Below are 26,940 nucleotides of genomic sequence, written 5' to 3' on the forward strand. Positions count from 1 at the left end.
CACAGTTACCAAGGAATTTAATCTTCACAACAAACTCCCAGAGGGAAGGACATTATCATGCCCTAGTTACAGGTGAGGCGCCCTCGGCACAGAGAAGCTGCGTCATGGAACTCTTGTCTCCTGTCAACAGGGTGCAAAGGAGTGCGGACAAGCAGCCAGGAGAGTCAGGAGAGCTGGGCCAGGGCGCTCGGCTGCCCATCTCCTTAGAAATGAAGGAGGCTGCCCAGCTGGTCTCCAAGAGCACCGTCGGCTCCGAGGCTCTGCGGGTCTGTAAGGCCTGGCCTCCTCGTCGCGCGACGTCCCCTCCCGCAAGTCGTCCCCCAGACGCCCAGCCCTATCTCTCCGCTCCTGGGAGAAGGGATCTCAGCCCTTTTCGGGTATCCGTGTCCGGAGAGCGCGGCGAGCAAGCCAGGAGCCAGCAGGAGCCGGGCGGCGGGACCTGGGCAGGGGAAGACTCGGGGAGAGGTCGAGCGGCCCAACGACTGCACAACCACGCAGTCCCTTTAACCCCGAAAACTTTCTCCCTCGACTTGGGACCCCGACAGACGCACATTGGCAGATCCGCAGCCACTGGGCCCGCCCTCTCTCGCTCCCTATTGGCTGCCCTAAGCATCCATCATCAGCCGAGGCTTCTTAATGGCCCACGCTCTATCAATCAAGCATGGGCGGAGAACTAGGCGGGGAACTGGGCGGGGAAGGTCGGGGAGCCACACGCCAACCTGGTTGCCCTCCCTCTGTGACCGGGGACCTGACGGTTCCCCAGGGGGCCGGGTGCGGAGCACTGGGGCGGCGCTGTGCGGGGCTGGCTCCTGGGACTCACCGATGCGCTGTCCCACTGGAGAGCTGAACGGGTTCCCCAGGAGAAAGTCCATCGCCGCGGCTGCCGCTGCCAACCCAGGGAACCAGCTGACAGCAACCGCCAGGGCCGCCGACCCGTCACATGACGCACCGCCCGCGAGGAGGCGCCAGCAGGGGCGGGGCCCCCAAGGCGGGAGCGATGACGTTACGGCGGCTTCCTAGGCGCCGGGGGACATCACGCACGACGTAGGGCCGGAGGCGGGGCCTCGAAGCGCAGGCCTCTCTAAACCACGCCCTCGGCATTTTTTTAGGGGTCTAGTAGCAGGGTCTGGGGGTCTCTACACATCTGGAAAACTGGGTCTCACACCAGGGAAATGACTTGGGTAAGGTTACACAGCAGCTCAGACTCTCAGCGTTTTAGCCTTTAGTCCTTGGGACTAACACACCTGCCTGCGGTTGACAGCTCTGGGCCTGTTGTCTTCTTGCCCTGATATGACTTCCTAGCTGATGTCGAGGTCTCCCTGCTCCACATGCTCCCTGCTTGCAGCCCAGATCCGCTTACTTCAGACAGGAGGCAAGGGCCAGGGGTGTGTGATGCTTTGAAACTGAGAGTTAACTTAATTGCAGCTAGGCACCGGCTAGTGCCCAGGACGGTGGGAAAAACACAGATGTTGTAGTCCCTAGTGGGGCCGGTGGCTCCCGTTTCTGCCATCAATCTACTGTGATCCAAAGAGCGAGCTCCCATTTTCTCTGGATACTGGAATTAGATCAAGGACTCTTAGCCATTTTCTTTCTTTCTTTTTTTTTTTTAGGTTCCAGGCTCCTTTGAGAATTTAAGAAAGCCATGAAACTCTCTGAAGAAAAAAGCCAGTGATACAATTTTCCTTATACCCTCAGGGAATTTCTGGGGTCCCTGAAGTACAACCGTGAACCCAAGTTAAGAATCTCAAAGGCTTTTTTTTTTTTTAGCGGCTGGCCGGTGCGGTGATCCGAACCCTTGACCTTGGTGTTAGAATACCATGCTCTAACCAACTGAGCTGAACGGCCAGCCCATGATATTTGAAAGTGGTGTGGGGTAGAAAGAGCCTAGGCTTTTGGGTCAGTGGTACCAGCGTTCTTATTCTGGCTTTGCCATTTACTAGCTATATAAATTTATTAGGAACAGTACTTTTCTGCATCTGTCTTCTCATCTGTAAAGGCTTTTGGAGGAATAAGTGAGATAAAGTATGCAAATCACTCTCTCTAATAGTGATTCAGTGATATGGTTGTCTCTTGCTGCCTCTCCATAAGACATTTAGCCTTTTAATCATATTATTTCACTATTTATAACTTTTAACACCTTGCGTTTGCATTGAAATTTTTACCTTGAAAGGTCAAATCTCCATATATTCAGTGTTCATAATATTAAATATTCATGTCAGGCTGGCTACTGGGTTGGAGACAGGGAGGTGACATTAACACCATTTTACAGATGGGATTTTGGAAGCCTATAAAGATTGACTTATCCAACATCACTGACCAAGCCAGGTCAGTACTGAAACAGCATGAAATATATCATATTTAGCACATGATTCAGATGCAACCCATATACAAGACTGGTGAATATTTTCTTGACTTAGGCCAATACCATAATGTACATAGTTTCACTTGCTAGTAAATAGAGCCATAGTTATCAGATTTGGTGGAATTGCGATTTGTAAAAGAGAAAATGAGAGCCTCTGCAACATAAAAATTAATAGAAACAGTAATATGTGTGTTAGGAAATGGCTAAGATTAGAAACTTGACCTTTACTCCAGGTTTTTTTTTTTTTTTTTTTTTAAAGAAAATTATGGTAGGATACACTGTGAAAAACAGACGGGTTTTATAATTTTTGTAGCAACTATGATTAGCACGATTAGGGAAGACACCTGAGACTGGACTACAAATATTAAAAATGTGATTTTTAATAATATAAGTACAAAATTTTATTTCTTTATACAACTGTAATGGGATTTGGATCAAACCACTAGAATTTATTTAAAAAACAAAATAAAACAATGATATAAAAATTGCAAGAAGGTCTGAATCCAAAGTTTTTCCTCTAAGAGTACCAAGTACCACAAGGTACAGATTATTATACAAATGTGTACAAATTTTAAATACAAATACAATAGGGCTGGGTTTTAAAGGAAAACGAACAAAAAGCAGGTCCTCATCAGGATTTCATTAATGTATACAAATGACAGTGGTAGGACTGACTTCCTCCTGTGTTATCCATGTCCTCCAGGCTCCTCCTTGATACCCTATGTCACACAGGGAACTTCCATGGGTACAGATGAGGCACGGTACAAGGTTTTAACACATGAAATCAAGCTAAGGTTTCTGTTCTTCTTGATTTTGGTTCCCAAACATTCCTGTTTCCCTGATTAAATCTCGAAACTGCTCTGAGCTAAGGAAGGGATTCAGCAGCCAGAATACCTTTAAGAAGCATAGCCTTGTGACAACACTGGTGGGAAGAAGGGAAGGAATTAAACAGGGTGCAGACTGGCTGCACTGTCCTCAAGGATTTACTTTGGTGCTGTGGTGCTCTGTCTAGGCCAGAAGATAGAACGTTACCTCAGAGATTGGTTTTGGCAGGAAATCTAAAACCAAATTTAAAAACAACCCTGAAGTGCTCAACTGTCTTCTTTCCAATTGGGAAGCAAAAGTCTGGTTCTTTAGAAATAAGGGCAGCTGGGAATGGTAACATTCCTTTTTATTTTACTTTCTTGACATTATTGAAGACTATGAAGTTCTCTAAAAGAATTATAATTGCAAAATAATGATTCCTTTTTTTAGGTACAATACCTTAAAATGCAGATGATCTGGAGTTTTGGGAACAGACGAGAGGAAAGAAGGGAAAAATGACAAATCTGTATCTTCCACATGCTGTTGCTGGTGGAGGCTTTTGTTATTAAATTATATATACAGAAATTTACAGGATAAATTAAAATCTAAGAGATTTTAAAGAGTTAAATACACATAATTAAAATACACATTCATATGCGCACATAAATAAACCTATATGAGAATCGAGTACTTTTTTTTTGCAATTCACTTATATGTGGAATGCAGAACACTGAATCTGCCCACCAGGGGAACTGATAAGATGAACCCAAGAATCATGCTGGGCAGTTTATCTTCTGCAACCACCAAGCAACTAAGCAGAACTTGTGAGGACTTGGTGGCTAACCTAATGTAGCCAATGAAAGATACCAGCTCTTAGTTTTGCAGACCATATATTCTGGGTCAGCTCAGAACATATGCAGGTTCAACTGGTGGTACTGACAGCTTTACCCTCTCCAAGATATTTTTTGCTGCCATGGCTCACCTAACTCCTTGGCCTCTACGGAGGCTGCCAGTGGTACCAATGATTACAATAAATTTTGAGACATGGACACATGTATAGTAGTAATTGGAATGAACAAACCCCTTACTCAGTTCACCAAAGCCATCTCAATAACTACAATTGGAATGATTTTATTATCTCCCACCTAGGTCACTTCAAATTGAAAGGCTTTGTACTTCCAGCCAACTGGCGTCCTTGCATAATCTTTCCTATTACATATCAGACTGTAAGACAGGTAAGGCAAATGGTCAGTGATGGGTCTGGAGGTACAACTGAGTTTGGAAAAAAATCACATTTTAGCTGTCCATAAAGAGTTCTTGGCACCCAGAACAAGCCCCCAGCCCCCAAGTTACATTGATTTTTAAGGCAGATTTACCCACCACAGTAAAAAAAAAGGATCCCAAACCCATATTCATCCCAAAGTTTCCTCTTGGCTAAACCTTTGACATTTCATAAAATTATTATAAGCAAAGTAGTTACAGTCTTATGTATATTTTGTACAATATATATATATATATATGTGTGTGTGTGGATATAAAAATTTAAAACCTACACCCAGAGGCCAGTGAAGGGATCTGGAACAGTTATATATACACAAACCAGCAATGGGGTAAGATAAGGTTTCTGTCCCAGGATTCTTTGCTGTCACAGTCCAGGCATGATGTAAGCAATGTTGTCTAGTGTGTTTGACTGCAAAACAAGGAAAAAAGGTTCAATTGAAGAGTACTTTACCTTGGTTCACTGAGACATGTTTTTGTTCCGGGAAGAGAGATGAGAGAGAAAAAGTGGAGCTGGAGAAAACAGGGTGAGAATGAAGATGTCATCCTCTTGTCTGTTATGCTAGGAACTTCTCTGCTGACTTCTCCCATTAATCCAAGTAAAAAAGAGAAAGAAAACTCCTGTGCTGTGTTTATGTGTGGAAGAGCAAATAGAAAGTACAGGAGGTGTAGTATGTCAAGGGCTAGAATGCTTCTCTCCAAATCACTAGTTCGGGAAATGCGAAATTTTCCAGTTTCACTGAAAGCACGGCAAGCATTTAATAATACAGTGTCATGTTCCATGGGCCAGTATATGAAGGGGGGTGCCATGTGCCACAAAGTCTTATGAGTCTGTGCCTAACAGAGCTCATTAAGGCAGGGCCTTTCTGACTCCCATGGCGACTGGCCCTAAAAATCCAAAGAAAATAAGGAAAACTCACCAAGACCTGTTTAGGACAGCCATTCAATTCAGGTAGTTGGGTGGTCAGACACGCCAAGGGGCCAAGTGCACAGATAATGGAATCCAAAAGCACTGACAAACTGCCAGACACAGCCACCATACCCTGAAAAGGAGATTTACAGGAGAGGAGATTATAACTTGAACCACTTTCCTAATGCGCTCTCCATGTTCTTGTGGATTTCCTCACATGGTTCTTTAAATCCCAGGCAGTTCTAATCATGCATTATGAAACTTGTAGCAGAAATGGAAGGTATCTACTTTGATAATTCTGTTACTTGTTTAATAAGAAAACTTTTACAATACATTCCCAGGTTTCCTTTCTATATTCCTAACCCATTTTACCTTGTATGTGACCTTGGGGAAGCTACTTAATTCCTCTCCTTAACAGGAATAGTGAAAAATGCCTTGCCTACTTTGGAAAGATTTGAGTTCATGTACACAAAAGTGTACTTTTAATAAACTCCACAAATACAGCTCAAGTGGGAATACTAAGAATTCTACAACCGTATACATTAACATTTAATATAACATATATGTTCTCCACGTGTGCCTTTTGATAGCTGATAATATTTTCTGGGTTGAACTGTTCACTCTCAAAAAGAAGTGAATTAGCTTCATTTCACATTTTAACATCTTGTATAATTCATGTGGTCTATATATTTGCAATTCAAAGAGTTAAATAAGATTGCCTGCTGCAAATGCAGGTGCCCAGCTCTTGTATAATCTGCTTTAACTAGAAGCACTGTGAGGATATACTATCTTGGAAGGCAGCATAGTAGACTCTTTAAGAGAACAAGCTCTGGATTTGGATTGCCTGGGTACATATCCTGGTTTCATCACTTACCATTTTTGTACCTGGGTGAGTTGCTTACTATTCTGTGCCTGTAAAATGGAGTACTAATAGCATCAGAAGCACAAATGGGATTGAGATAACAGATATAAATTACTGTACTGGGATGGTGCCTGGCACATGGTAAATGCTCAAAGAGTATCAGTAATTATTACTATTATTATCAACTGTGATGCCTAATTTCAGGTGTCAACTTGACTGGATTGAGGGATGCCTACATGGCTGGTGAAGCATTATTTCTAGGTGTGTCTGTGAGGGTGTTTCCAGAGAAGACTGGTGTGTGAATTGGTGGACAGGATGGGGAAGATCTGCCCATATCCAATCAGCTGGGGGCCTGGACAGAACAAAAAGGCAGAGAAAAGGCAATTTCCTCTCTCTCTCCTGGAGCTGAGACACTCTTCTGCCCTCAGACATCAGAATTCCAGGCTCTCTAGCCTTTGGACTCCAGGAGTTAAACCACTAGCCTCCCAGATTCTCAGGCCTTCAACATGGACAGAGTTACCATCAGCTTCCCTGGTTCTGAGGCTTTCGGACTTGCCTAAGCCATGCTACCGGCATTGCAGGGTCTCCAGCTTGTAGATAGCCTGCTGTGGGACTTCTCAGCCTCCATAATCATGTGAGCCAATTCCCCTAATAAATCCCTTCTCCTATGTCTATATCTATATCCACGTTTATGTCTATGTCTATATCTATATCCTATTGGTTCTGCCTCTCTGGAGAACTCTGACTAATAAACCAAGATCTTTATCTTGGATAATTTCTTTGCTGAAATGTTCTATTAGAACTCAGTGGAAAGCTGAACTACTCTACTACTGCTAGCTAAGAGGGCAATATAGTTAGAAACTGAATATGGTAATAGAAATGGAACATGACAACTTTGCAGGTTAAGTGATTTTTAAAATTAAAGCTTAAAAGGGCAATGATCTCCCTAGGGCACATAACACATTCAAGTGCAGAGTAATGAAGAGCTTGAGAACTTGCCCATTTGCTACCTATTTTCAAAGAAGTAGAGGAACTCTTAATTTCCTATGCAATCTAATTTGTCTATTCAAAACATTGCTGGAAACACACAGAGAAATCCAAATTCTTTCAGAAGTACAAGTGATCAAAATAGCCCTGGGATTTGTACTCATCTTTTCCACTGCATTTTTAAAAGACAAAAATAAGTCACAGGGTATTCTAATTTTCTTTTGTGTCATTGTTTCAATAGGACAGTATCAGTGTAAACTTTGATAGCCAATAGGTAGATTCCAAATCTCTAGATGTTTCTATTACTATTATGTCTTCTTTATTACTGTATCCTGAGTATTTGGCATAATTTAGCATAAAGGAATTGCTTAATGAATGTATTTGAAATGAGCAAATGAATTTAAATTATCTAAGAAACTGAAGTCATGATGCTGATGGTTGTACTCACCTCAGTTTCCTGCAGGCGGTGTCCAATGAGGCTTAGGGACTCTCCCAGCAGCTGAAGATGAGCAGCAACATCAATGGGCTCTGTCTCAGGGGCTTTGGCTGGCGAGGCTGGTAACAGCATGGTAGTGGATGGGGACTTCTTTTGAGGTGAGAGTACTCCTGCAGAAGAAGCTGAGAACAGAGGGATGAAGTTAAGAGATAAAACTGGCCTACAGGTTTGAACACCACAAAAATGTTCTTCCTGATTCTTTTTATGAATTATACCAGGAACTAGCAAAACTATGGTCTGTGGGCTAAATCCAGCCCATGATCTCTTTTTGTATGGTCTGCAAGCTAATAATGGTTTAACATTTACAAAGCGTCGTAGAAAACAAAGAATTTGTCAAAGAGAATGCATATGGCGCACATAGCCTATAATATTTACTCTCTGGACCTTTACAGAAAAAAATCTGCTGACCTCAGATTTACATTTTTTAAATTTGGACATCTTTTTTTTGCAGCCTATAAGATTTAGTAATAATACCTGAGTATCAAGGTCTGCTTCTAATATAAGCTGCCCTCCCAATTCCCTAGTTAAGGAAGTAAAATTCACGGTGCTTTAAAGAAAAGAATTACAAGCAAGAGGGGGATGTGGTCAATACCTTTCACTTTCACGGAACCTTCTGAGCTGGATGCTTTTCTTTTCACAGTTGTAGCTTCAGCTTTGTTCTGTTTGTGCTGCAGATACTGAGCTTTTTGCTTCCAAATCTGCAACAAGATCGGTGCACAATAATTAAAATAAATTAAAAAGGACAAAAAAGTAAAACGGAAAGCAGTCATGGAAGAACAAAATGAAGAAAAGAAAGGGAACAGTGGAGGGGGCAGATGGAGGGGTAATGCTAACTTTTAAGCTGAGGGTCACTGAACTGGCTTCATTAATATCTGAGTAAGAGGACTATAAACATTCCTCAATACTAATAGTCAAATCTCAGTGTTAATGTTTAGATCACTCCAAGGTTGAAATGTAAAATCACAGAGTAAACATTTAGCTCAGTATAATGTCCCTGTGGTTTAAATATTTCCTCTAACCTGGTGGTTGGCAGTACCAATAGCAGGATAACAATGACATGGAGAAATGAGGGATAATATCTCTGGGTGAAAAATAGTTGTTTCATCCAGATGAAGTGTATCCTAAAGTAAGATGGCAATTCTTGTTGCAATACCACCTTCATGTCACCCAATTAGAGTGTGACTGTGAATGATTCAGATATAACTATTTATCACTGCCTTATTAGCTTCTTGATAGTAGGGTACATTATTTGGTAATGGTTGATGAAGATGATGACCTAGGACCTGGGTATAGGGTTAGGCACATACCCATGTTTTTACTGTTTGCAGTGGCTACTAAATGGATGACTTTCCTCAGTTTTCAGACCATAGCAACCCTCAGATGTTTGTAATAGAGGGTTCTGACATTAGATTCTCTTTTCACACTTTAATCGCTGCCCATGTTAGGTCATCTTTTGCTTTAAATGTAACGTTGGTGGAAAAAAATTAGACAAGGTAAGAAAAGACAGCCTCTCTATAGCTAAATCCTCACACACAGTGAATTAACACTAACAGAGTTAATGCCCTCTGCTAAACCATTTTCTATTGACTTATAATTTTTTTCACTATTTTCAGTGTTGTCTGGCTGAATGTCTTATAGGAGAATTACACACTTTGGAAGGCAAAAAGCTATAAAAAATATGTTTGTAAAAAAGTGTACTTACCAGTTTGTCCTTTTCTGGCAATTGCTTCCACACCTCAGCCAATTTTTTACTAAGTTCCCCAAAATCTGACATGAGAGAATAAAAAACCCAATACAGTAAAGAGTTAACTATTAACAAAATAAAAGATTGATTAAAGCAAAAACTGAAAAAGGAGTTTTGAAGATCAGATTTAAATATTGCAAGATTCTTTTAGAAAACCAAACCAAACCCCATCACTGTTTTTAAAATTTTTTTCTATAGGGAAGGGGTGTTTTGGTGATCTTGAGGTAGGCTCTTATCCTTACACATCTACTCTCTAGGGATTTATTCCTTAAGCATCTTTCGGGTGTCTTCTGATTTGATCCCACAATACACGGCCTGTCAACTTAGGTTAAAGAAAATATGTTGCATAGAATTTGATAAAAGATGTTAGGTTTTTACCAAATTTCTGAGAGATCAGAACCAAAGAAGAATTTCCTTATAGCAGCTAAGAAGATGTGTAATATTATCCTTCCATTTGTATAACAATCTTATGCTTTACAAGTACGTGCCTCCCGGCAACCTTGTAGAGTAGGTAGGCAGCTATTTTACACATTATGTAAATGGAATTTGTAGAGATTAAGGAACTTGACCAAGGTCTGTGGTATGTTTTTTTCTCAGCTTATTAACTTTTAATATAGATACAAATATGAACAATATAATACAAATCATCTCATTATAACTCCACACCTAAGGGCAGTTTAAGGAAAAGGTCAACTATAGAGTCTTGGAAATAAGCAACTATATATTTATGTGCATTTATATATGTACTGTGCTTTAGAACACTTAATTTTACACAGTTTCACATCTTATCTGCTTAAGAGATATGTATAGAAAGCTCATATGACTCTTTTATGAATGGGGTGAACTAAAGTAAAATGTAAAGTGATTTGCAGAACCGAGGAAAGAAATGAGATTTGTGTTCTAATGCTAAGGAAAGAAGTCACCTGTTGACTAAATGAATGAACTGCACTGCTTCAGAAATACAATGGAAAGTAAAAAAAACTAAAGATCAGAAATGTTCTTACCTATACCTGGATGGTCAGCCACAATGGTTACACGATACTCTTTACAGAACACCTGGTAGGCTGACATGTTCTTCTTTTTTGGCTAGAGCCACAAAGAAAATAGAAGAGGGTAAAACTTGATTAGAACCCAAGTTTAGTAACCTGAATCTATGGTAATACAATAGAAAGGATAACTAAACTTTTTCAACATGGTAGGAGTTCCAAACTACTAACCAGCTTTCCTAAACAGGATAATTAATTTTTTCCTTTTTTTTTTTTTGGCTGGTACAGGGATCGAATACTGACCTCGGTGTTATTAGCACCGTGATAATTGATGGTGGCTTAATAATTAATCCATGTTATTTATCACTCAGAGATGAACATCAGTTTTACCTTTAGCAGGTAAAAACCACACATTAAACTTTTAGATTTTTCAGGTTATTGTAGCTACATGCCAATTATCTCTAAAGCTCTTCATTCTTTATATTATACAAGTTACATATTTCTTTTAGAACTAAGAGCTGAGAGTATCTTTGCCTCTCCTGGGGTGTCTATTTTTCTCATCTTTGAAAATCAGAACTAGAATTTCCTTTTAAACTTTGGGGCCAGGGCCGGCCCGTGGCTCACTCGGGAGAGTGTGGTGCTGATAGCACCAAGGCCACGGGTTCGGATCCCATATAGGGATGGCCAGTTGCTCACTGGGTGAGCGTGGTGCTGACAACACCAAGTCAAGGGTTAAGATCCCCTTACCCGTCATCTTTAAAAAAACAAACAAACAAAAAAAAAACTTGGGGGCCAGAAATTCAAGAGCCAAATCTATGTTCTTTTTCTCTGGTTTTGATTTCTAATCTTATAATTTCCCTGGACCTACTTTTATTATCAATTTGTAGCTTATTGTTATTTTATTATTCACATTCTTGTGGTTCAATGTGAGAAGTAATAAATAAGTGAAGACGGTTCTCTTCTAGTCAATGTCAGACAAACCTCTTTCACTTCCACACACTGCTTTGTACTACTTGAAGCACACCTGTTCACCATATTATGACAATGCCAAAAGCAACGTATGATCTTTGAGGAACAAAATCAAATCACTTTTAAAGCCAATTCAACAAGAGATACATAAAATAAAAGATTATATTACTACGCATTCCATTTTACAACTATCCATAGACTAAGAGAAAAATAATTGTTTCCTGCCTGGAAAGAGGAATTAAATGAGATATCATCTCCAAATCTCTCATTATGAAGATGGGAAAAAGTAAACTCAGAGCAATAGTGACTTGCCGAGGGTTCTACAACTAAACAAGTTACAACGTCAGAACTATAACCCAGTTACTCCGACTTCCAGGGCCATGCATTATGTGTGAAAGAAAGAAGATACGTTGCTTCCTCACAGAAAAAGTTGCTATTTAAAATAAAGGGTTAATCTAATAAACTGAGATGTTTTCAGTGTGGCCTTCCTGAAAAACTTATCTGTAAACAGCAAAATATGATCAATCCTCTATCTCCTCCTGAAGAGGGCTCCATCTCCTACTAGTCCTTTCTGGTCCTGTAGTAGTTATAATGACCCAAATATTTGTGTTTTAAAAGCCACACTGGGAACTTTTGGGTGCCCTAAGAGACAGATTTTATGACCAAAACTAAACCAACAATCAACACAGTCCTGCCTCTTAACTTCAGAGTTGCACCTTGTTTTAAACAAAGCTTAATCATGAACTTTGTTTACCTGTCTGAGTTCTTAATGTTGTTTCCATAAAATAACTACCCTCAAAAGACAAAGACTGGCTGAGACGAAGGACAATAAAACGCCTGTGTGATGGCTCTGACTCTAATTCCAAAAGGAATTCTGAAATCATTCTGAGGAATGGAAACATTCCCAGAACACCTTCCAAGGTAACTGCTTTGAATGAGATAGCATTTATTTGGATATAAAAATTGTGGCATGTTTGTTAAAAATTTGGCTTCAAAAATTTTATACTAATTTTTTTAAATGGCTCATCTATATGCCTGACATTTACTAGAGTACATAGTTAAAGAATAAATTGTGGAAGTCTACACATCGCCAAATCTTTCGCAATTGTAGAATCAATCTCACTACTAAATATTGAGAACAATAGAAAGAATATGTGCTTGAAAGATTTCACAGACCATTTGTCCATATTATATGACTTTCAAGGAAGGCATTTGAACAATGTTTTCTCAAACATGATATAATCTGTAAAAGGTTAATGCCCCCTACTCCACAAGGCTATCTGTAGCTGTAACATAAAATTAAAAGTACCTTTACAAAATTAATTACAATTCTTGGCCAATATACTAGATCCCAATCCACATACTGAAGAAGAGGGTTCCTCTCATAAATCTTTATAAAGGACTTTATTCAATTACATAGAAAATACAGCAGCATTAATTGAGTACCTGTAGTTTATAGGCCCACCATCTTGTCTCACCTTCACCATATACTAATTATTTGATCCTGAATAAAACACAACAGAAGTGGATAGCTTTTCTAACATGTGATATTAGAAGTATTTCAATGGCAAAGAAGGAAAAGCAGAGACTGAAAAGGAAAGATTTCAAATGTAAAAGAAAAAAGTAATCTATTAAAGTACTCTGCCCTTCATTTATTAATAAATATTTATTTGAGTATCCACTAAGTGCCAGACATTGCGAACACAGCCAAAAATTAGATACATAATCCAACAGATAAGACAGATAAACATATCATTTTAATAAAATGCAATGCTATTATAGAGAAAGTACAGGGTGTTAAGGGAACATGTAATAGGAGTACCTCACCAAATGAGAGAGTCAAAATAGGCCTTCTGGAGGAAGTGATATTTAATCTAGAGCTGAGAGCTGGGTTGAGCTAGGCAGATGAAGAGAGCATTCTAGGCAGAGGGAACAACGTGGTTAACTGAACAGAGAAGAGAGAGAGGTAAGAGATGACATTGGAGAAGCAGGCAGAGCCCATAAATTGAGGCCTTGGAACCCATATTAAAGAGTATGGACTCTATCAATTCAGGTATCTTAAGTGGAAAGTTACACAGCCACAGTTGCACTATGGAGAAGGGACTGCAGAAGAGCAAGAGTAAAGGCAGGATGCCTGATTGGGAAGCTGCTGCAGCAGTATGGGAGGGATGATGATGGCCCACAGCCAAGACAGTGGGGCTGGAGATAATCAAATAATTGGAAAGAAGGGAGAAGTGACAGGATTTACCAGAAATAGATGGCAAATGGAAAGAGCTTGGGCTTTGGAGGCCAACTGATCTGAATTAGAATCCTGACCATACTCTTTACTAGGTACACAAATGGCTTCACTTCCCTGAGCTTTAGTTTCCTTATTAGTAAAACTTTGATAACACCATTTAACGCAAAGTTGGGAATCAATTAAACAGTGTTTGGCACTTGAAAAAGTATTCAATGATGTAACTTTCAAAGGTAAAAAAGAAAAAAGCCACCTATTTTTGTGGTAGGCAGAATTCCAGGATGGCCCCCAAGATTCCTGCTCCCTGGTATACATGTCCTCCCCTTAAGTGGGCAAGACTGGTGAACATGATGGATGATCAGTCCCATGATTATGTTGTGTTACATGGCAAAGGGAATTTTGCAGATGTCATTAAGGTCTCTAATAAGCTGAATCTGAGTTAATCAAAAGGGAGATTATCCTTACTGAGCCTGACCTTATTGGAAGAGCCTTTAAAAGAGACAAGAAGCCTAACAAGTTATTTTGTAGACATCAGCAGACTTGTTCTAAAGTTTATATGGTGAGGCAAAAGACTCAGAACAGACAACAAAGTATTGAAAAAGAAAAAAGTTGGAGGACTGACATTACCTGACTTCAACACTTTGCATAAAGCTACAGTAATCAAGATAGCTGGTAGTGGCAAAAGAATAGACAAATAGATCAATGGAACAGAATAGACAGCCCAGAAACAGACCCACATAAATATGGTCAACTGATCTTTGACAAAGGAGCAAAGGCAATACAATGGAGAAAAGATAGTTTTTTGAACAAACAGTGCTTGAACAAATGGACATCCACGTGCCCAAAAAAAAAAAAAAAAAAAAAAAAAATCTAGACACAGACCTTACGCCTTTCACAAAAGTTAACTCAAAATGCAACACAGCCCTAACTGTAAAGTGCAAAACTATAAAACTCCTAGAAGTTAACATAGGAGAAAATCTAGATGACCTTGAGTCTGGAAATTACTTTTTAGATATGACACCAAAAACATAATCCATGAAAGAAAGATAAGCAGGACTTCGCTAAAATTAAAAACTTCTGCTCTGCGAAAGATACCATCAAGAGAAAAAAAAGACTAATATGACAAAGGACTGTTATCCAAAATATACAAAGAACTCTTAAAAATCAACAATAAGAAAACAAACAACCTGATTAAAAACTGGGCCAAAGACCTTAACAGACACCTCACCAAAGAAGACACACAGATGGTAAATAAGCACAGGAAAAGATGCTCCACATCATGCGTTATCAGAGAAACGCAAATCAAAACAACACTGAGATACCACTACACCCATTAGAATGGCCAAAATCCAGAACCCTGACAACACCAAATGCTGGTGAGAATGTGGAGCAACAGGAACTTTCATTGCTGGTGGCAATGCGATAAGGTCCAGCAACTTTGGAAGACAGTTTGGTGATTACTTACAAAACTAATATATTCTTATATAATCCATCAGTCATGCTCCTTTGTATTTACCCAAAGAAGTTGAAAACTAATGTCAACACAAAAACCTGCTCATGGATGTTTATAGAACCTTTATTCATAATTGCCAAAACTTGAAAGCATCCAAGATGTCTTTCTGTAGGTGACCGAACAAACTGGTACATCCAGACAATGGAATATTACTCAATGCTAAGAGGAAAAAGAGCTATCAAGCCATGAAAAGATGTAAAGGAATCTTAAGTACATATCACTAACAGAAAGAAGCCAATTTGAAAAGGCTACATACTATACGATTCTAACTATGTGACATTCTGGAAAACACAAAACTGTGGAGACAGTAAAAAGATCAGTGGCTGACAAAGGAGAGATGAACAGGTGGAACCTAGAGGATTTTTAGGGCAGGGAAAATATTCCGTGTGATGTTGTAATGGTGGATACAAGTCATGTGTCCAGACTTATAGAATGTACACCACCAAGAGTGACCCCTAATGTAAACTATGGACTTTGGGGGATAATAATGTGTTAATGTAGGTTCATCAGTTGTAATAAATGCACCACTCTGGTGGGGGAATGTTGATAATGGAGGAGGCTATGCATGTGTGGGGCAGAGGGTATATGGGATATCTCTGTACTTTCCTCTGTCTTGCTGTGAACCTAAAACTGCTCTAAAAAGATAAAGTTTTAAAATTTCAATGTAATAGAAACCACATTAAATTAGAATTTAGGGGGAAGAAAAAAAGAGACAAGAAGGAACAGCACTTTCCTGCTGGCCTTGAACCTGAAGAAAACAAGTTGCCATGAGCTCTACAATGGCAAGGAACTGAATGCTAACAACAACCTGAATGAGCTTGAAAGAGGACCTTGAGCCTCAGATGAGAACTTTGCTCTGGCTGACAACTTAATTTGAGCCCCTGAGCAGAACTTCCAATTTACAGAGTTGTGAGATAATAAATGAATGTTGTTTTAAACTGTTAAGTTTGTGATGATTTGTTATGCCACAATAGAAAACTAATAAGAGTTCTTTTCTATTACCCCTGTATTTTTAAAAATAGAAGACATAGCACCCAAAAAGCCAATATAAGCTTTTTCAAAAAGTAGAAATTGTGGTAGAGAAGGATAGGGTGAAATCATTTGACTTATATCAGACAAATAAAATAGCAGCAAGCTCTTTATTTAAAATTTTTTCGTTTAAATAGTAAAGGTCCTATTTTAGTATTCTCCCTGTTTAGAGATGTTACAGAAGTGAGTTCTGGGTGCTGCACCTTTTACTAATATAGTAGCAGCTTTATATCCCAAAATGTTTTAAGTGTTCTAACTAAGAATCCTTCATTTCAAATCCCTCATTATTGGGCCCAAGATACATACAAGAGTTCATTTAAGTTTTATATTTGGGGGCCGGCCTGTGGCTCACTCGGGAGAGTACGGTGCTGATAACACCAAGGCCCCGGGTTCGGATCCCATATACGGATGGCCGGTTCGCTCACTGGCTGAGCGTGGTGCTCACAACACCAAGTCAAGGGTTAAGATCCCCTTACCGGTCATCTTTAAAAAAAAAAAAAAAAAAAAAAAAGTTTTATATTTGGCCGTGTTGTGCATGAGAGAGAGAGAGAGAGAGAGAGAGAGAGAGAGAGAGAGAGAGAGGGAGAGAGAGAGGGGAGAGATGAGAGAGAGAGAGAGATTGAGATTGATTCATTACTCTGGGTGATTCCTCTGGTCATTCATTCTACTCTAAGAACCTATACCTTGGAGCGAGTGTGACAGGGTGATAGAAATTTGCTTTCCTCAGATAGTTTCTGTAGTGAGTTTGGGTAGTAAGTTTTCTCTCAGTGTGTGCAATTCACTACCCAATTGTGATTCTAATGTTTGTAGCTAACAGAATGTTTTTAAAAAGTAAAATTATGGTTCTTGAACATATGCCAGTGACTTTATCTGGTGCTGAAGAGAGAGAAAAATCTAGCTATACAGACTGACATTCCATTAAAATGAGAACCTGACAGCCCTCAACATGGAGCTTTCCTAAGAGATTTTCAAGGGAAACTTTGACTTCTTACAATTTTCACTTTATGTGTTAACCTTAGAACCTAACCATTGTGTGAGATGCAACTTCAATCTGTGGACCTAAAGTCCAGATTTCAAACTTAAGGGTTAAAAGTTTTCCAAGGCACGGACATTTTTCTAAATTAGTAGTTCGAAATATACAAATAGTGAATAATCTCTACACACACAAAACATTTCTATGAGATTACAAATTCAAGGCCAGTAATTCCACTCTAGACTTCCTTACACAAGAAAACATACAGAATGGCAAGTGAATCACAGCATGGACTCTGCTTTAACTTAATAAAATGTTATTATTTTGAAAACTTGTATACTTTGTTATTAAAAGAAAAGTACTTGTAACAAGTCCACTTACTAAATGTGACTCATGATGTAATTTTACAGCCAGAATCTCCTCTTAAATATCTGATGAGGTATATCAATATCAAGGCCTTTCAAAAAAGCAACTTCTTATTGCTCTTTATAAAGCAGTCCTGCTTAATTTTTTTGGGTACAGAACTCTGAGAATGTGATGAGATCTCTCTTTACCCTCTAGTTAAAGATACTGTTTTAAAGAATAAACATCTGGGGGTTAAGGCACAATACCGATTATAAATCTTAAAAATAAAATTTGGTTTTCCTCTGCTAATGACAGGAACCCAATCCCTTCAATTTCCCTAATATAAAGTGATGTTAATACTATGCAGAAGACACTGTTATAAGAGCTTTACCCACAGAACCTCATTTATACTTTGTAACAACCCTATGGGATAAGTTCCATTATTACTGCTAGTATAAAGATGAGGAGACTGAGATCAGAGTCACACATCTAGGGAGGGGCAGGGCCAGCATGTGAACACAGGTAGTCTGGCTTTGGAGCCATTATACCACCTTTTCTGAACTAACTTTTCTGAACTAATTATACTACTTGTAACCATTATACCACCTTTTCTGAACTAACTTGACTGAGCTCCCCAAATCTGATTTGGCTAAAGGAAAGGCTTCCCAGATAAGTAAGATTTTTACACCAAAGCTTTTACTTTAACCATTTTGAATGGAAATCTTTCTAAAAGATTTAGAAAGAGCATAATACTATACTTCCACTATTTGTATACTTCCACTATTTCTCATAACACATCATTGAGTATAATTTAAATGCTATTTGGTATAGTGGAAAGAGCATGGACCCTGCAGTCAGAAAAACCTGGTTCAAATACCTGTTCTGTCATTAACTGGTAGGTGTCCTGGGGCAGGTTATTTCATTTCTTTGGGCTTATTTCTGTGAAATGGGGGATGATAGTCCCTACATCTCATTGCGTTCTTGTGAAAATTCCACGATAAACTGTAGATAAAAAGTGCAGTGCCTAGGACATATTAAGAATTCTATACATGTAGCTATTATGATTGGGATTTACTAATTCCTACTTGGCTGTCCCGCCCCCTTCTCAGAAGGCAGGCCTTGCAGCAATTCTTCTTCCTGCCTTCCACATGTTACTTTTAACCTTCTGCTGGCTTTACTTCAGTCATACTGACTTCTTGGGGTTCTCTGAACATCCTATGCCCGCTTGTGTCTCAGGGCCTTCACGTATATTTTTCATTCCCTGACTAAAATGCCTACTCTTCTTCTCTTCCACCTGATAACTCCTACTTGGCCTTAAGATTTGGTTCATATGACACCTCTCCCAGGCAACCTGTCATTTCCAGGCTTTCCTTGTCTGCACGTGCCTCTGTCGAGGTTCAACACACTGAATACTTCGCACCTCCCGTGCTGGATCCAAAGCTCTTTAAAAGTAGTCACTGTAGCTCATTCATCTTTGTGTCCCTAGCACCTCGCAAGTGCCTGGCACAACATAAGTGCAGAATAAACATGTACTGAATGAATTACAGGGTCCCAGAACTATGTGTAAAGAGGTCAGAGTGTACACTCATTTGTATTACCTCATCTGATTTTCACACCACTCTTTTAAGTAAAGTAGGTTGGGTGCTAGTTTCCCATTTTAAGAACAAAGAAACAGCGTCAGAGAGGTCACATGACTCGTCTCAATATTCCTTCCCCCAGTCACCATGAAGTCCTCCAATGAGCTGTAGGAAACTCATTTTATAACATCTGCTTTTGCTCCTTAGAGATCCCATTTTCTTTCTGGGTCTTAACTAGTTTCCAAATACATGAGATAACTACAGAATTTGATTTCCTAAAGGTGTAATATTATATTAAGGAGGGGTATTACATGCATAAAAGCATAGTCTCTTTGCTTAGACTAACTATGTGAAGTGAGTGGCTGAAAAAAAAAGCTTTAAAAAGATGCTTTCAAGTATATTTTATGCTTTTGAAGAACTTAAGATGTAAGCAACAGCAATTATAACAACAGCTGGCATTTACTGAGCCATGCCCTGTGCTAATATGCATGTTACATGCACCACCCAATTTAATCTAAACAACCCCATTTTACAAATGAGCAAAGAGAGAAGTGAAGGAGCAATCTTAAGAGAACAAAGCAAGTAAGTAGATTAGAATAAGAATCTGAGTCTGCTGAGTTCAAGTCTAAGCTTTTAACCTCTTCATCACACTCTGCCTCTTAAATTTAAAAAACAGCCTTTATACTTCTCTATAGGACAAATCTCAGACACCAGGACAGTGTATCAATTTTCTTTGACCTACTATCTACTTTTAGCTTTGTCAAAGATGTATTATGGCACTAAGTAACCATGTCTTAAAGTTTTAGAAAGGCATGTGGTATAGTGGAAAGATTACAGGTTTGGGGTTAAAGAACTAGGTATTACAATTCTGGCTTCACGTCTTGTCTTCTCAGCTTCTCCCTCTGTCAAATGGGGCTAATCACACTTATGAACCATGACTGATAATGTAAATGAAAAGCTTAGGAGAACCTGGCACATAACAGGCACTCCACAGGTGGTAGCTGCTAACTTTGACCATTAATTGTTGTTATTCAGCCTTAACTTTGCTGGAGGGAGAACTTACATAATACCATCACAAGTCTCGTTATTGCTCAGAATCTAGCTTATTAGTAGATAACAAACCTTGCCTGAGTGAAGAAGGTACTAGGCTATGTGGCCCAGCCTCAGGATGCTTAGAGGAAAAGTGCACATTCTGGAAACACTCAGAAAACTGAAGGCATGCCTCTGAAGGGGCAACATCAGAGGACATTATTTTGAGTGACAGTGAAAGGGCTGTTTCCAGCTGTTCTACCGAATTCCAGGTCTTGCATTTCCATTGCTATCCGGAAATTCCCACCGAGATGATGATTACGACAATTAACATTTACTGAATGCTCGCTAATGTGCTCAGCATTGTGCAAAGACCAAGTCCCAAACTTTCTTGGTTCATGGTGCCTATGTGGGTTTTCACGTGGTACTTGCTTTCTATCACAGCTATCACACATAGCTTCTAAGTGGTGGAGCAGAGCCAGGATTTGGACGCAGAGGCCTGGCTCCACAGTCCACGCTTAATCACTTAGCAATGCTGAATCTCCTGATGCTTGTATCTCAAAAATCTATCTTTTCCCAAACCAGCCACTCTTCTCACATTTTCTATTTTTAGAGAAGGTCATAAAACCTGGTCATGGAATCTAAGGTTGAAGGGGCCCATAGAGGCCTTCGGCATTTCTCCCAGTTGGCTGTCCAGTCTCTGCTCACTGTAGGCTGAAGGAGCACTGTTCCTGGAGGATTCCTTTCTATTTTTGAGTGGACTTTGTCCCTGATTTTTAGATAGTAGTTCTTTATGCTGAAACATAAAATGGCGTTGGCCATGTTACTCTGTTGTTAAGGGACGCCCTAACCCCTACTGACCTTAACAAACAAAACTCAGGAAAGGATATTTTTTTATAGCTTCACAGAAAATGTTTATGCTCAGGTCAGGTTTTAAAAACATGGTATAGGTACTGTAAATATTTGTTGGATAAATAAATGATTAAATTCAGAATATGACTACTTCAGATAACTAATTCATAATAAGGTTTTTGCTATAAACCAAAATTCATTTTTTACTAGCAGTTGCTAGCTGCATGGGGGAATTACAGATGAGTAAATCCCTAACCTCAAGAAGATTATTACTTTGAACACAGGTTCAAAACTTTAAGAGATATCTCTTATTTAAAATATTTAAAAGATATCCCATTTATGTTTCTGGCTTTCGAGATGCAAGCCCAGTTGCCAGATCTTGTCAATTTTTCCTTGATTCAGAGTCTCTCCTGAATCTGTCTCTTCAACTTTACTTCTCTCAGGCTTTTGTTACTGACTTTCTGCACTATAATAGCCTCCTGGGTAGTTTGTCAAAAGTCTCTCCTCAATCTAATCCACCTTTTACTGTTCTATCATTTTATTCTCATATATTGGCATTATCGTTTAGATCACATCATTTAGATTATATCTGAACTTTGCTCATAAGCCCAAAGTGCCCACTGCCAAATCCCTTATTCTGGCATTTAAGATTCTCTACAATTTGCTCCCAACCTACCTTTTCAATACTATGTGTCATCCATATGTTTATTCACTTGACATATACTTACAGAATGCTTGCCAAGGACATTGTGGAATTGAAGGTAATATTAAGGTGACCAAAACAGTCCCTACCATTAAGAGCTTATAGTCTTCAATAGGGGAAATGGAATATGTACAAAAATAACTCCAATATAAAGAAGAAAATAAGTGCAAGGCATTATGGAAGTTTAGAAGTTAACACTGATGAGGTGGGGGGAGGGTGGACAGGATGTCTTGGAAGAGGTGGCATTTGATTAAGTCTTAAAAGGAAGGCTTCAATATGTGAGAAAGGGATGCTCACTGCAAAAAATGAGCAAAGGAATGGAGGTAAGAATGTATGGGAAACAAGTCTGATTTCCACAGTGTGGGTAAAGCAGAATAATAAAAGGTAAAGCTGAAAAGGGAGGTTTAGGGCTAAACTGAGACAATTATGAATGCTTGGTCAAGGTTTGGACTTTGCTATTTATTCATTCAACAAGTTTTACTAACTATCTGCAATAAGTCAGATGCAGGTTAAGCATAGAGTGGAGAGCAAGACAGACATGATCCTGGTCCTCTTGGAGTTTAAAGTCTAACATAAAGGAAGTAAAACCACTAAAGATGCTGAGCAGAGGACTGTCATCATCAAAGTGGTAGTTAAGATCATTCTGGCACAATGTGTAAGATTAATTGCATGGGGAAGAAATGGAAAGGAGGCCATTTATTACATTTAAGTATCAGGAGGGATGAGGCCTAAGATAGTGGCAGTGGTAACAGAGGAGATAAAGTCTTGAAAATTATTAAAGAGATAAACTATCAGGCTTAACACTTGTGTGGAAGTAGTCAGAAGGGAGCAGGGAAGAGGGAAATGTAAAAGTGAACCATAAGGTTGGAAAAAAGTCAGAACAGTGGTTGGCTCTGGGGTTGGGGACTAAGTAGGAAGGGGTATCAGAGAGCTCTTTGGGATGATGGTAATATGTATATCTGGATAGATGCTTGGTCACACAGATGTGTACATTTATCAAAACTCATCAAATTGTATACTTAAAATTTACATATGGTGAAATACACAGATGTTAATTATCTAAAAAAAAAAAAAGGCCTGAAAACAAATATTGAACTCAAGTTAATAGTACACACGTTAAAGTTTTTAGGGGTGAAGTGCATGATACCTGCAACTTACTTTGAAATATATTAAGAAAAGATAAGATGAACTGATGGATGGACAGATGAATAGATATATGATAAAGCAAAGAGCAAAATATTAATGATAGACTCTTGGGGGAGGGTATATTGTGTTCACTGTGTAATTCTTTCAATTCCTTTTGTTTGAAAAATTTCATAATAAAATGTTGAGAAAAACAACAAGCATACAGTTTCGAGTTTGGGTTGACTGGCAGGACACTGGGAATACAGATGAAGATGGAGGAGATGTAGATTTGGGGTCCTGGATGACAAGCTCAACTAGCAGTACAAGGGTTTGAGGTACCCAAGGCATACAAGAAGAAATATTTACCAGGCAGCTGGAAAATAATATTTTCAGTTATTTCACTATGCTACTTCCGAAATATCCCTTTGCCTCTGTGTGTTCCCTTCCACTGAAAACCTTTCTCTTCTTCAAGCTTTCTCTGACCCCCCTGCCTTCTCACATTCAGCACTGTACAATCAGTTTATGGCATTATCATTCATCAGCAGAATGGAAATTCTTAAGACAAACAGAATCTTATATAGAATATATATATATACCCTCAATTTCATGAAGCAATTTTTAAATAAACGAATATAGCCTGATAATATTTGAATATCCAGATCTTTATGTTCACATTGATTCTTGGCTCAGATTTTTTTTTTCTTTCTGAGATAGGTATATATGAGGGTACTTCAAAAAGTCCATGGAAGATTTGTCTTATCTTTTAATTCTATTTTTCCACAAACTTTTTGAAGTACCCTCATACACACCTTTTGCAGTAGAGAAAATAACTTGTACCTCATTAGACTGAAATAAATTTTCCCATTCCCAAATTCTTAATGGATTTGTTTTTCACTTTCTTAGTAGCTTTTCTTCAAGATTTTATCTGACATTTCATTTTGCAGAACAATAAACAAAGGAAGAGAATGGTTGTCCTCAGGTGGCAAAACTATGATTTTTTTTTTCTTTTTACCATTCTGAGTATCTAAAGTTCTACAAAAATAATATATTACTTTGATAACAGGGACAAAAACTCTATTGTTTTTAAAGGAAACCTTCAATGTCACAGTCATCAGACCCCAAAGTACAACCGCTAACAACTTTTTCCAGTTGTGAGGAAAGCAATCATACCAAGATGACTGATTTCTCATTCCTAACTTCCTGATAACAGTGAGCTCCCTAAGGTGAAGAACTTTGTCCTGTTCATCTCTGTACCTTCTGGCACTACCCATAGCATTGGGTCTGGCATGCAGAAAGCACTCAAGTGGCGAAAGAACATGCGTCTAATGCTAAAATACCAGAAAGTAGCCAACATCAATTAGTGGAAAGCTGTTAGCTTATTCTGTTAACTTGATTGGTCATTATTCTACTAATTTTGAACATCTATTTTTCAAAATGAACTCAAAGAACACCTTTTCACATCTCTCAACTGCCCCAAGCAGAGTGCACTAAGTGAAAGAAAGTGGGTTTACCTTCTTCTATGAATTCTAAGTATCAGCCAGAATAAGCCATAGTATTCCTGAACTTATACTTGGCACAATGGGAGAATAACTCGATTAAGAAAATCCATGAATAATTAAGATTGCTCCCATTTTTGTACCAGACTAGGCCATTGGTAATATTTCATACTTTACATCATTCCAACAGATTCCCCTGACTCTCCTAAAATCCCAGTGGTTCACCTCAGCTGCTTAACTCCAAGTCCACTTATTACTCAAGAAGAACCTGCTTCATCTCCTGTCCCCCACCACACTTTAAAAAACGTTTTACCTTTTCTCCTCTCTCTCTCTCTCTGTCCTTTTCTTCTTTTTTCTTTTTTTTCTCACTATGCCCATCTGTATGGAGGCCATGAAGTGGTGGGGGAGGGGCAGCTGCTCCAGTGTATGGGATGCTGGGAGGAGGGCCAGGGGCCACCACAACCTCTCCCACTGCTGTAGCAGAAAGTCCTGAACTTCTCTTGGACTTGGAGTGTCGCTTCTCTTTATGCTTCTCCTTGTCCTTCTTCTTTTTGCTCTTCTTTGATTTCTTTTTCTTCTTGATTTCCCGGTAAGAATCATCTATCACTAGCTCCCCAGCCTCCAGCTCCCCACCAGAAGATGAGTCTGATTCTACTAGAATAGGCTCAAGCCCTGAAAGATCAAGGTTAGCATTGTGGGATTCTGGGAACTGAGAGGCATCAGACCCACAGCACTCAGGGCCAGGAGATGAATGTGGGTCTGAGGATGACTTGTGCTTCTTCCGGGCTGTCTTAAGAAAGCTCTGTAACTCGTGTCCTAGGAGTAAAGCACCTTGCTCATCCCGAGCTGATTTCTTAGAGGATTTTTTCACAGTCGCTTGTTGAGAGGGGTACTGGAAGGACTCCTCATCAACTGAGCTGCTTCCTTTCTCCTTTGGTGAGAGAATAAGTTTCATCTTTAAACCATCAGGCTCACGAAGGGTCAGTGTCTCTGTGTTCACGTAGAGTGGTTTCATTTTCTTGGATTTGTGGGAGCCACCATCCTCCAGGGCTAGTTCCCCACCGCTCCCACTTACTTTCTTCCTGTGGTGTTCCTTTTTACTCTCCGAATGGCTTGAAGAGCTAGAGGATTTCTCCCCTGTCTTTCTGGAGGGCTTGGAGGCTGATGCCAGTGGGGAAGTGATAGCTTTCAATAGGTCCATAGCTGTATCGGTAGATTGCGGGCTGGACTTTTTCTTTTTCTTCTGTGACGATTCCAAAGACGAAATGTCTAGAAATAATCAAAAGAAGTACTGTCAATATGACAGGAAGCAACTTCTAACAAGTTTCCTCCCTCTTACCAAAAACACCCAACTAACACGAGGAAGAGGCTAACAGGAATAATTGGCAGGGAGACCCTTTAACTGATTCCTAACATTCAGAGGTGATGCCCATGTGCTTCTTGGCTTGGCAGATTCTGCCCCTCACCCTGGAGACAGTTCTTGCTACCAGAGTTGTTTCTCTTCACTGAGTCTTCACAAGCAACTAAAGAGAGCACACCCAGAAGAATGGACGATAGCCGTGGGATTATTAGGAGTTATGATTTTAGATTAGACTGCAGACAGAGAATCATTTGTTTCTGTGTTCAAAACAAACCCATTCTGGAAAAAGGTTAGTCTCGTCAGCTATGTGCATAACATAGCTAAGAAAACAGGTTTTGTGAAGTGATATAGACTGGTTGAGAAGTGACCCACAGGTACAGGCCAGATGGCCCAAGCACTAAATATGGCAAAAGGGATGCTAGGTAACAATGGGTACAAGATAAGTGGATGATCGGGGGGGGGGGAGAAGGAACCTGGTACCTGGTGTATCACAAATGAAGACTGTTCTTCTATGCTGAATCCTCCAAAATACCAGCCCTCCACCTTTCTGCTCCTTCACACTGGTTTATCGGCACTCAGAACAAGAACCACTGTCCTGTTAAATAGGCCACTGAGTCAGCAACATCTGGATCCTTTTCCCCTACCCCGACTCCAAGAACCAGTGATGTGTTTATCCCACCTGTAGCCCTTTCCCATCCTTACCTCCATAGTAGTAATCATCAGGAGAGTGCTTCCTCTTCTTCTTGTGTGTGTCCGTGCCCAAGAAATAAAGTTCGCTATCCTGCAATTAAAGAGTAAGAAAAATCGACCAATAATAAGATGATGAAACAAAAGCAGTCTGGAACTACTCTTGTCCTTTGATGATTTTTGACTTTGGAAAACAAAGTAAAGTACATGAAGTAATAAAAATAGATAAGAACAATGTTTTACTTTTCTAAAGTTTTTAAAAGATACTTTCTTCTTCAAATATTAGGAAGTATGATAAGTAGATTAAAACTTTCCTAATTCAAATGTTTAGAATTTACCTTTAACTTCTTCTTGGAAGAATTCCTGACCTGAGCAGCAATTTCTTCCTCTTCTCTTAAAAAATCTTTGTAAGAACGTTTCTTTTCTCGTTGACTTCGGCCAGCTGCAAGTCCTATGTCCTCAAAGGGGTGATCACCATCAAAGCAATCTGAGAAGCAAAGGTTCATTTGGGAAAGGAAATGAGAAAGTCAAATAAGTAACGACCAAATCACCACACATGTAATGCAACAGTCCCTCTATTTCCAAATTAAAATGTTTCCATAAGTCCACCGAAGTAC

General features: G+C 39.4%; 2 protein-coding genes across 7 annotated transcripts in view; both read right to left on the reverse strand.

The window, feature by feature from the left end:
• TOM1 (target of myb1 membrane trafficking protein) overlaps positions 1-970 on the reverse strand; it is a 44,040-nt gene extending 43,070 nt beyond the window's left edge. For 2 of the 4 annotated variants that reach the window (XM_063075816.1, XM_063075815.1), the window contains exon 1: positions 821-970. In XM_063075816.1, the coding sequence (XP_062931886.1) occupies positions 821-872 (52 nt within the window). In that variant the 5' untranslated portion in view covers positions 873-970. The remainder of the gene's footprint in view (positions 1-820) is intronic. The other 2 variants (XM_063075818.1, XM_063075817.1) reach the window with 1 other exon arrangement.
• A 1,814-nt stretch (positions 971-2,784) lies between these two features.
• HMGXB4 (HMG-box containing 4) overlaps positions 2,785-26,940 on the reverse strand; it is a 29,329-nt gene continuing 5,173 nt past the window's right edge. For 2 of the 3 annotated variants that reach the window (XM_063075812.1, XM_063075814.1), the window contains 9 exons: positions 26,662-26,810; positions 26,339-26,417; positions 24,590-25,545; positions 10,448-10,529; positions 9,402-9,466; positions 8,292-8,397; positions 7,652-7,821; positions 5,365-5,487; positions 2,785-4,856 (listed from right to left, as the gene is read on the reverse strand). In XM_063075812.1, coding sequence (XP_062931882.1) covers positions 4,812-4,856; positions 5,365-5,487; positions 7,652-7,821; positions 8,292-8,397; positions 9,402-9,466; positions 10,448-10,529; positions 24,590-25,545; positions 26,339-26,417; positions 26,662-26,810 — 1,775 coding nt within the window. In that variant the 3' untranslated portion in view covers positions 2,785-4,811. Of the gene's footprint in view, positions 4,857-5,364; positions 5,488-7,651; positions 7,822-8,291; positions 8,398-9,401; positions 9,467-10,447; positions 10,530-24,589; positions 25,546-26,116; positions 26,232-26,338; positions 26,420-26,661; positions 26,811-26,940 lie in introns of those variants that run through there. The other variant, XM_063075813.1, reaches the window with a different exon arrangement.

This window comes from Cynocephalus volans, chromosome 12 (assembly GCF_027409185.1).
Source record: "Cynocephalus volans isolate mCynVol1 chromosome 12, mCynVol1.pri, whole genome shotgun sequence".
In the NCBI taxonomy this organism is placed as follows: domain Eukaryota; kingdom Metazoa; phylum Chordata; class Mammalia; order Dermoptera; family Cynocephalidae; genus Cynocephalus; species Cynocephalus volans.